General features: G+C 35.7%; 1 protein-coding gene across 1 annotated transcript in view; it reads right to left on the reverse strand.

Annotated features, from left to right (window-relative positions):
- Positions 1-6307: 6307 nt before the first annotated feature.
- Trpc4 (transient receptor potential cation channel subfamily C member 4) overlaps positions 6308-11274 on the reverse strand; it is a 196882-nt gene continuing 191915 nt past the window's right edge. Inside the window, exons 8-10 of the mRNA XM_004631102.3 lie at positions 8999-9040; positions 8784-8873; positions 6308-7285 (exon numbers count right to left, since the gene is read on the reverse strand). Of these exons, the coding sequence (XP_004631159.1) occupies positions 6557-7285; positions 8784-8873; positions 8999-9040 (861 nt within the window). The 3' untranslated portion in view covers positions 6308-6556. The remainder of the gene's footprint in view (positions 7286-8783; positions 8874-8998; positions 9041-11274) is intronic.

Below are 11274 nucleotides of genomic sequence, written 5' to 3' on the forward strand. Positions count from 1 at the left end.
TAGGACTGGGTCTGGGGGTTCCCAGAACTCGGCAGAAATTCCTACTTGGTTTTCGGGTTGGGGGAGGTACTGCGGAGTGGTGGGGGGCGGCCCGAGGGGGTGGGAGAGGGTCCGGCCCACGCTGTGCCTGGGCTGGGACTGGTCCCGCCGGCGCAGGGTAGCAGGAAGCTCTCCACACACTCACCGGACCTGGGCTAGGACTCTACTTAGGGTATTTAAAAAGAAAGAATATATGTAAGTAGAAACACAAATACGGGGCTGGAGATATGGCTCAGTGGTCTAGGGCACCTACTTGAAGCAGGCTTGGCGAAGCACAGGGACCGCGGTTCGATCCCCCAGCACCACATGCCAGCCGGCCCTGCGCCCTGGTGGGCTGAGGTGGCCACACACACACACACACACACACACAATAAATAAATGTAATAAAAATAAAGAAAGAAAGAAAGAAAGAAAGAAACACAAATACATAAACTTTTTGAGAAAATTTACAGAAAATCTATCATAAAAATGTAAGATTGAAAAATAGGATTTAGTCAAAACTTTAAATTTTTGCTTTGTGTAAGTCTTGTGTAGAGAATGAAGAGGCAAGTTACGAGCTGCGAAGAAATATTTGTAATCCACATATCCAACAACTATAATATGGAATATAATATCTCTCAAAAATGATGATTAACATAGAAAGTATAATTATAAAATAAAAAAGGTACAAAAGATAGTTAATCAAGATGGCTTGAAGATAGCAAATAGGTAAATATGACAAAATCATTATTCTTAAGAGAAATAAAGTTAAAGCCACAGTTAAGTATAATTATATATGTATATGTATATATTATTTTACACTATATAATATATATATGCATATATATATATATATATGCAGAACTGGTGATTGAACTCAGGCCCTTGCGTTTACCAAGCAAGCGTTTATTCTACTGAGCTATCTCTCCGGCCCCATCAGTATAATTATATTTGTATATCTAACAAATTGGGTAAAATTAAAAATTGGTAATGACATCAAACACTAGCAAAATGCAAAAAACAAAAACAAAAACAGATCATATGTTTATTTGCTGTTGATGATTATATAAAATGGTAGAGAACATCAAAATACATACTGGCTATTTCTTACAAAAATAATCATTCTAAATTACAAATGTACAAAAGCTGCCCAAAAGAAAATTTCCAAAATATTCAACCACATGATATTAAGCTGTTATAGTCCTAGGCACTAATGCCAGAGGAAAAAATTGTGTTTTTCTAGTAACCCACACATAACTATTTACAGCGGTTTCATTTGTAATAGCCTCAAGCTACAAGTAGTCCAGATATACTTAAAGGGATGAAGAGTTAAATAAACTGTGTTATATCCATGTCACGGAATCAGACTCATCATAGAAGTAGACAAGCTTGATATATGCAATAACTTTGAGGCAATTTTAGAATTCTGTTCATTGAAAAATTCTCAACTCCAAATGCTACAAACTGAATGATTCCTTATACAACACTAACTTTTTTTAAATAATAAAAGTATGAAAACAGAGAACAGATTAGCAGTTATTAGGAGTCTGCCGTTGGAAGGAAAGGTATAGAAAATAGGAGACTGACAGAATTACAAAAGGACCATGTGAGGAATACTTAGGATGGCAATTTTCTGTATTGTCACTGTTTGTAGATACCTAGAATACATATGAAAGCTGTATAGAACTAAACACCAACATATCCCTATCACTAAGCAAAAGGAAAGCTATGGAACTCTAAATAATCTGCATGCTTTTTACTTATAATACAGTTTTGAAAGATGTTTGCAAAAGGAGAAGCATGCATGTTCAGCACCAAGAAGCTGTTCTCTTGTGGTAAAAGCAGGATGTGAATATATCTAAGTAGGCAAAATAACTACTACAAGAATTTCTTTGAGGGGGACTACGTACTCAGAACCCCCCTTGGGCAGGAGCTTTCTTTCCCTCAATAAATATATTCTGCTCATAAAAAAGAATTTCTTTGAATGGATTCAAATGACTCAACTGTATTACATTGCTTTAGAAAAGATTTCCATGATACACTGTTAGAATAAAAATTTACTAATACATACTATAAGTATACTATGATCCAAATAAAAAAGTAGTAGCTCTAGAGGATGAGGAGGCTTTTTACTATAGAAGTCCACCCTCAGCACTGGCTTCAGGATCTCTCACCTGTGGTGGAGTAGCTGTCCAGCGTGGTGGTCTACCGGCGGTTTCAGCCCAGCCCCTCCCTCTCCGGCCCTGTCGTGTCTCAGGCGGTAAGCTTTAGTGCCTGTTATTGCACTTTACCATCTCATGTGTTTGTGGAATTACCATAAAGCCAGCATTTGGTATGAAGATAAATTGTACACTCTTAGGAAACGATAACAAGTCAGCTTTAAAATATGTTGCTTAGCACAACTTTGTAGGAAAAATCAAAGATGATCCTGGTTATGAATTTAAGTGTGTATGGTTTGAACAATGGGAAGTATTTAAGGAGAGGGTATACATTTCTTCTAAATAAAAATTTGTTAGCCAAAGTATTTATGACCTGAAATGTCATCTAAATATCTAGATGTACAGCTTGGTTCTTTCATTTATTTTAGGTTTTTGTTTATCTAAGCTCCAATTCATCCAGAGCAGATGGGTGAATTTAGACACTTGACATAAATCTCCCAAGACTTAGTTTCCTCAGTTACTTATGGAAAATTTAAATTTAATACAGCATAAATATTTACATAAAGTAATAATGGAATGTACTAAAAATGCAGTTAAATGCATTGTAAAATAATTAGAATAATGTTTTCAAAGTTGAATTGAAGGGGGTTGTCAGATCCTACATTTTGAAAGTCATACAAGTAGGTCTGGATTTTAGAGAATTTAAAAAAATAAAAATAAGAGAACCTTCAGACTGGTGAAATCAATTCAGACATTTGGGCTTTTGGAATTTGAATACTTGTAGACAACTTTGCAGAGACCTAAGGCTGGCTATTGTTAGGTTTATTTGTACAGATCCTAGCACAGCTGGCCACCACTGGCCCTGCAGATGAGTCCGCTGCAGTCTCAGAGCTTGATGGCTATGAATGGCCAGCTCTGCTGGGGCCCGCCCTGCAGCCGTCTTGGCTCGGATCACCACTCACTTGATAAGTGAGAAGAATCATTGCATCTCACAAATGTACTCATTAACCCATTATTTCTTATATTCCCTTCACATTTTCTCTGTCTCTTTGAGAATAGCATGATCCTTGTACTGTCCTTCACTTTGCGTCCACGTTTCCTGTATTCTCCACCAATTTCCTAGAAATTTTAGCCTGTGGATTGTTGTGTTTGAACCTTGAAATATGTTTAATTACTATCATTATCAAGGCAAGAAAGTGAGGTTGCTTTCTGGGCTACTTTAATTGCCAGTCTGTAAATAAAATATCTAATTTAAGAGATTTTTCAGACCCAAATACTCATTTTTATGAAACATATGATTTGAGTAGATTATCATTTTGAAAATAGTTCCTCATTTACAAAATAATTAACCATTACTTTTTTTCTGTACATGGCTACTTTCCCTGATGAAGTTGATACTGAAGAATACCTTAACAACAGAAATGTTGTGGAAAGCGTTTACCTCATTGCTAAGGTGCAATTTTATAGTATACTTTGTGACAGATGTGGTTTCTAAAATATACCTGTGAATTTCACCTCAAGTCTATTAAACTGAACTCAATTTTTAAGATACTCCTCTACCTCAAGCAAAAGATAAAATACTTAAAAGATATTCTTTTAAGACCAAGAGGATGCAAGTACAATAAATGTTATGCAAATGGAAGGTGACTTTATACCTCTCTTTAGTGTTTAGATTTCTATGGCTAGAAATATGCATAGAAATGAAAAAAAACCTCACATTACTTATTTAAAGGCTCAAAACTAATTCTTCCTTTTTCTTGTAATCCAACTGTTGTTTTAGTGTTTTGTTTTTTTTTTCTCCAAATGCCTTCAAGGCATGACTGGCTGGCTTGTGTTGTGGGGATCGAACCACAGCAACCTGAGCCTGTCTGCTTTGTTGAAGCAGCCACTTAAAGAACTGAGCTAAGGGGCAGGCCCCCCCAACTGTTGTTTTAGGGACAGCTATTCTATCTTTAGTTTTATCTTCATTAATACTGTGTCATTTCATTGTACATTTAAAATAGTTTTTAATTCTATGATGTTTGGTGTGAGCAAATCAAATATTTTTTTTCATACCCATGAATCATCTGTCAGTAACATCTGAGGTTGTAAGAATCATAATTTCTGGAAAACTGAAAAGCAAGGTGATATCTCCTAGCCACAAATACTTCAAGTTTTTACCTGTTTATATTAAAATGTCAGCATCCAGCCACTCATAAAACAGTTTTTTGTTTGTTTGTTTTTACTATTACTGTTGTGTTAGGAAGAGAATATTTGAATGTAAATTTTGGACGGATACACATAACAGTCATTTAGGGTGTTTAAAAACACACACACACACACAGAGACAAAATAAAACAGCAAAAATCTGAAACATTAAGAAAAAATATATAATTCTACTTTTAAATGTTTAACTCTGAAAAAAAGGGAGCAAGTTAGTAGCCCCTGCATTTATTCTAATATCTTTGAGATAAAGGTGTACTTGAACCAACAATTAACATTTGGTAAGCTTGTCTTTTGTCAAACCTGTCCTACCCACTCCAAATCTCCAGGACAAAAACAGACTTAAGGGTGACTGGGAGGTTAGTGTCTCTAGTTTCCCTGAAAACTGATATCTACAATTTTGTTTCAACAGTTAAAATCCCTTGCTGAGTTTTTCTGCATCTTTAAATTGGATCCTAAGAATCAAATAATCAAGTTAAATCATCTATAATTTTATGTATACTTCTTGTCTTATAAGAAGGGACACACATTTACGGAACGTACCAAACTTTTTCTCCTTAAAGTACACTGTTTCACAGTTGGCAATAATATATATATTATATATAAATGTGATATATATATATATCATAAATGTGATATATACACATATATCACATTTTGTGGTGAATGCTGAATTATGTATTTTTTTTCTAGCCTACTGAAGAAAGTTTTGAAATAAAATCAATTCAGTGTTTATCCGTTGGTGTTAAAACGATGCTAATAGTCAGAAAATGTTAGATGGTGGCTTAAATAATAGCTTCAACAACTTAAATTTTAAGAAACTGTCAATACTACTTTTACATAAAGTATAAATACTTTTTACTTAATAGTTCTGTGAATGAAATTAAATTATCTTACAAACAATCAAAGAAACAAAGAATTACAATTTTCCCTCCAGGGAAAAATATATACCATATTTATATCTTCTGACACAATTAATAATGATTGTCAAGTGATTTTTTTGAAAAGTGTGTAACACTCACAGAAGGAAAATGAAGAAACTGAAGTCTGTATATTTCTTTTGAGTTGGCAGCCATATCGTATGACTCAAAATATTAGAATTCAAACTTGCCTACACTTAGAAAGTTAAGATGAATTATTTTTATCTGGACATTATGGGTGTGCAATGGTGTTATTTTATTCAGTGCTTTAAAATATTCTAATTTATTGTTTTTATTTTCTGTAATAGAATTTTTTTCCTATTTTTAAAACCCTGTTATTCACAAAAGCCCATATTTACACTGATAACACTTGAAACTGTACTTAATTTATTTTTTTCAAACTGGAAAAATATTTTTAGGACCAAATGTCATTAAAAAACATCAGTCTGCCTGCCCTGCCCCTGGAGCATGCTGAGACAGTGACTGAGACCGGGTGTGGTGGCGTGCACCTGTAATCCCAGCACTTGGGAGGCTGAATACAGGAGAATCACTATGGGTCCAAACTCCATAGTGAGACCTGTAGACACTGTAGACCCTGTACTAAAATACATAAAAAAGAAATTTTCAATCATCAACGTGTGTTAAGACATCTATTTCTTTTACCTACTGAAGTGATGCCCTAGGATGACATGTCTGTACAAAATACACTTTGTTCTCATTTTAAGACAGGACTTTTGATGACCCTGTGAGAAAACCTGTTTGGTTGCTTAAACTGTGTGATCTACATTTTCTTAAGAAACAATATTGAACTGTAGAACTGGTTGAAATTCCTCAGAAAATAATCACCTCTAGAGATCCTGCTAAATTATGAAAAGCTCTAATATCTTAGCTACATCATGTTTTTGCATGTAAAAAAATCTATTAGAGAAGTCAGCTACAACATGAAATAAATTGCATTTATTTTAATTGAAAAAGATAGCTAAAAACTCTCTGTGGGTTATTGGAACAGTACAAGAATACAAGGTGCCTTTATTAACAAAACAATAGTAAAACAAATGGTGGAAGCAAAAGCAGGCTACAAAACTGAAGGGCTCTTGATCCCCTTTGCCTTAAACATGTTACAGGTTAATATGCCACAGTTGATAAACGCTGCAAAGTGTAAGTTAGCATTTGCTAATTTAATTTTAAACATTCTCCTGCACCCAGAGCATCATGGAAAATATGTATAGGTATGGGAAAGGGTCCCTCGTTCCTGTATCACAGTCTGGTTGTCACATAGTCGTCGTGGGCGACTGTGTCTGGGAGGCTTAAGTCATAGTCTGTGCTGGAGTCCTCGTCCTTCTCGTGCTTCTCCTTTGGTATGATGGGCACAGTGTCCTCCACCACCACCTTGTCTGACTTGAACGAACACACTCTCTTGCCTACCTGCAAGCCCAGTGTGTCCGCATTCCTTTCTTTATGGTCTACTAACACACACTGTTCACTGAGACCGGGGATGCTCAGGTCGCCCCGTGAAGCTAATCCTCGGGACTCCAGCTGAATATTTCTCTCAAGTGGTCCCGCGGCCTGTTGACGAGCAACTTCTTCTGAAACAGAGAAGATTGGGTTTGCGTTTTGCGCAGCAGCGTTTTGTTTTGATCGTCTATGAAACAACCCGAAGTTTTTGATATCAGCTACAAAATTCACTCTCCTCTGCTTCTCCCTGGGCGGCTCGCGCACCGCCAGCGCCAGCGCGGAGCCGTTGCTTAGGCTCTGTCTCTCGGAGGCAATGGCTGCTGACCTCGGGTGGATCAGGGTGGTTAAATCAAAAAGGCTGAACTGCTTTTTCTTGTCCTTGCCATTACCTTCATTGTCACTCTTCTCGTCTGAGTCCGCGGAATTCGAGGACTCCTTGGTGGCGCTCGCAGACGGTGCGGAGCAGAGCTGGCTTCCTCGGAGCAAGCCCAGAACTTCAAAGCGGAAGCTAGAAATGTCTTGCTTCAGTTCCTAGAAGAAATTCAAAGTGGTAAGTTAGGCTGGGACTCAAATGAACCTTGGGGAACAGCACCGTCTAATTCCAGGTCTAGGTTTGCAATGAGTCCACTCCATTTTATGAACTAAGAAGATTCTGCACCACTGTGGTTTTTACTTAGGATTTCGAGTTCCTTCTCTGGAACTCGAGATTCAATATCATCTTTTTTTGCAACCGCAGAAATCCAATTATTTAGTTAAGTGAGTCATTTTACTCTAAGAGACAGGTTCGAAGGGAGGAGACCACCAAGAAAACCACCTCCAAATTGAGGCTGAAAAATTCATTGTTCAAAGATATAAGAGAAATGGAAGAATATGGGAAAAGTTTAATGGGAAGCAATCTGTAAGGCTGAGAAGCCGACATAGACCTTGGAGTCAGAGTCCTGCAAAGTTCCTCAACAAAGTCACTGATGGTTCCTGGGAGGGTGGGTTCCACTTTATTTTATTTTGGATTTCTCTTTATAAATAAAAGTTTGTATTATTAAAAAATTGCTTCTCTGAGAAAGCATGAAGTGATCTGACAGCACATGAATATTTTTATTTATTTATTTATGTCAGAACAGGGGGTTGAACCCAGATCCTTGCGTTTGCCAGTCAAGCACTTATCCTACTGAACCATCTCCCCAGCCCACAGATGAATATTTTTGAACAGTATTTATAACTGCATTCCCAAAGAAAGTTCCTAGACTCAACCATTCTGTGTTGCACAGGGTCCTTCTGTTGATTCAGTCTTGTAATTTACTTATTTTTATAGAACAGACTACTACTTTTTTCCCCTTTGGCATATTTAAGATTTTTCCCTGCAAAGTAATTCTATATTTTTCTCTGTAAAGCAACCCTACATTTTACAAAATGTTTTTTTTATTTGTTTATTAAATCTTATTTACCTTAAGGCATTCTTCCAGAATCTCTGAACATTTATGTGGTAGAATAACAAAGCTAACTTCTCTATATTTTCATCATATAGTATGTCCTATGTTCTGTTTTTTTTCTTGTGAAGGAATTTTAAAAAGAAGAAACTCAAGTAGAAACATGAAATTATGTTACAGTTAAACTCACATCTTAAGTTCCCTGCTACCAAAGTGTTTTGAGTACCCAGAAGGCTTTGCTGCTCACTTGTTGGTTATTAAATGTTTCAAATACAGAAACCAGGATGAAATGTCAAATGCAAAATAGCATTGCAGGATCAGTGATCCCGAGTGCCAGGAGGTAAAAGGCCAAGTTAAGTCCCCTTGACATTTTGGGTTAAGTATGTATCAAAATAACTTGAGGAGAAATTTCATCACTTACTTAAAACAAAATTCAATAAAACTTTAAATTAAAAAACAAAAAACAAAAAAACCCAAAAAACAGAAGGCACCCAGGCCTGCTAGAACACATGGTTGAGTTTCCAGCACTGATTCTAAATGTGCTGTGTCTGGTTCTTTATCTGGCAGGTTTTGCTTCTCATTGTGCTGAAAATAAAAGTGGTTACCTTAAAATTCTCCTCTGTCAGGCCTTCTTCAGTTTTAGCATCTCTGATCATGGCTGCCACGTAGCGCTTCACCAGGTTCCTCATAACTTCCTGAGGCATTTAGAACAACAGTATTGAAGCTCAAGTCATACAGAGGAATTTTCTAATGAATCAATTCTGAAAGGGGACTGTCTTATTTGAATTCAAAATTCAAGATACAATCCTGTATAACTTACTTGATATTGGTGATGTCTTCTCAAATTATCAGCAGCTCGCCTCTGAAAAGGAAAGGGGCATTTCTTTTTCAATTATACTGATGTATAGCCATTCTGAAAAATAATACTCTATTACTGTGCTTCAAGATTGTGTTATCTCTTTTGTTCCCCAAAGTGGAATCTTTATTACACAACAGACAATGGTCAGAAAGTGCTTCTTCATATGAATTCCCCAACCCCCTCAAAAATAGCCCCCAAAATAAAAACAAAGTTAATTATAATTTAAATGTAATCCTAAAACAGAAAATTAGCTGATCACTTGACATGAGACATATAGTCAAATTAAAAGAATCTTTATGAATACTGTGTAACAAAAGGAGGAAATGAACCATATGTAACATATGCTCAGAAACCTTTAAGACAATGAAATCCTCACAATAACATCCGTCATATATCTGTTTAGAAGAGATTCCCATTTAGTTAAATGCTTAAATTTAATAAAATTAATAAAGAACCTTGCTCAAATGTAACATTAACTGACTTAATGTTTTTTAAAAATAAATGTGAGTCCCAGTTATCATTTTGAAGTGAAAATAATTGTTTTGAAGGCAGGGGTGGGCTAGCATAGAACAGTTTTATAGAAAAGAATATACAGAGAGAATATGTATAGTAACTGGAAATTGTTCATTATAAATTAAGCTAAATTACAAAGAATGCTAAAATTTTATATTTGTAGTTTTCACAAGTATTTTAAAGTGATTAGGAAAATCTATCATAACTTAATTTTATGTATTTTGAATAAACTGCAATGTTGATTTGGAAAGGAAAAATGGTAACCAAAAATAGTGTAAATTAAAAAAAATCTATGGTAAAGAAATTACTTTGATAAGTCACGAGAAAGTAAAAGAGATAGAATATAAATAAATAAGGTTAAATAAGACTTTTGATCATTTCCTTACTAAATACTTAATATTGGCTGATAAAATAGAATTTTGAAGAGTTGTACATGCATCAGTGTGAAATTATAGCTTTGAAAACTTAAGCAACATGAAAGAAACTTTTTTCTCTTCAGAGACACTGGGGGGGGGGAATGCTATGTCCACCGGCTGTAAGAAGGATTTGTGTTTTTTGAGTAGATGTAGATGAGTCAATATTTAGATTTTTGAGGACACTATCTTAAACATGGTACTTCTGCATGAGAAATTCATTTTCAATATGATTGAGCCATTTGTTTGAACTAGGGGCTTCAAAATTTGATACAAATATGGAATATCTTGGAGAGTATCCAGCATGGAAATTGTATGCCTGGGCCACCAGGTGGAGGTGTCTGCCTCCTGTTGAGGCCCAGCAGAGCGGAAGTCTAGGACAGAAGCACTGCAAGAGGGCACAGAAGCCTTCCAGAGCTCCATGAATTTGCTTACAGTGAACAGAAATACTGAAGGGAGGTGCATATGAATTTCTTTAAGACCCTCCTGGAAGATGTTACAGTGGCAATCTGGTTTTGGTGATAAAAGCAGATAGCAAGGCAGCTCTACAGAATAAGAATGTAGTCAGTTCAGTGTTGAATGTTTTGCCGTTCCATAACACTTAAGCACTGTTTTGCAATCCTTTATAAACTTTAATAAGAAACTTTCAACAAAGAAATTTAAAGTCATGATTGTTCTTTACATTTAAGCAACAACAGGCTGACAGATTCAGAGAACTGAGAAATTAGTAAAACCATCAAGCTGCGCATTGTTGAAACGGACACATACCACCTTTCCCTCAGTAGAACCGTGCTCAGACCCAAAGTTAACGAATAACTTAAATATAAAAAGATTAAACACTACACTTTAAATAATGATTTTGAATTGATTTTTCTTGAGAAAAAAAATTTCAATTTTTTTTTTTTGCCTGAGTCAAAAACATTAAAGAAGTTTAGCTTGATAACTTTCAGAAATTAATTCCTGTAGCCCAGACTTAAGGCTACCTTAATGTAGTTAATTTTTCTGCTGACTATGTTCTACATCTACATGGTGATGATACAAAAATATTTTTAGTCTTGTGGGTTTAGACTAGCCAACTTAAACTACTATACCATGACTAGGAAAATAGAAACGAATGAAGGTAAGCATGTCCTGAATAGCAAAACCAAAATAAATGCAACTTTCACCAAATGATGAACACAGAAGCATGCACTTCACAGCTTCCTCTTGTTGGTCTCCCTTTTCCTTTCCTTTCCTTTCCTTTCCTTTCCTTTCCTTTCCTTTCCTTTCCTTTCCTTTCTCTTTCTTTCTTTCTTTCTTTCTTTCTTTCTT

Source organism: Octodon degus, unplaced genomic scaffold, assembly GCF_000260255.1.
Source record: "Octodon degus isolate 3935 unplaced genomic scaffold, OctDeg1.0 scaffold00038, whole genome shotgun sequence".
In the NCBI taxonomy this organism is placed as follows: domain Eukaryota; kingdom Metazoa; phylum Chordata; class Mammalia; order Rodentia; family Octodontidae; genus Octodon; species Octodon degus.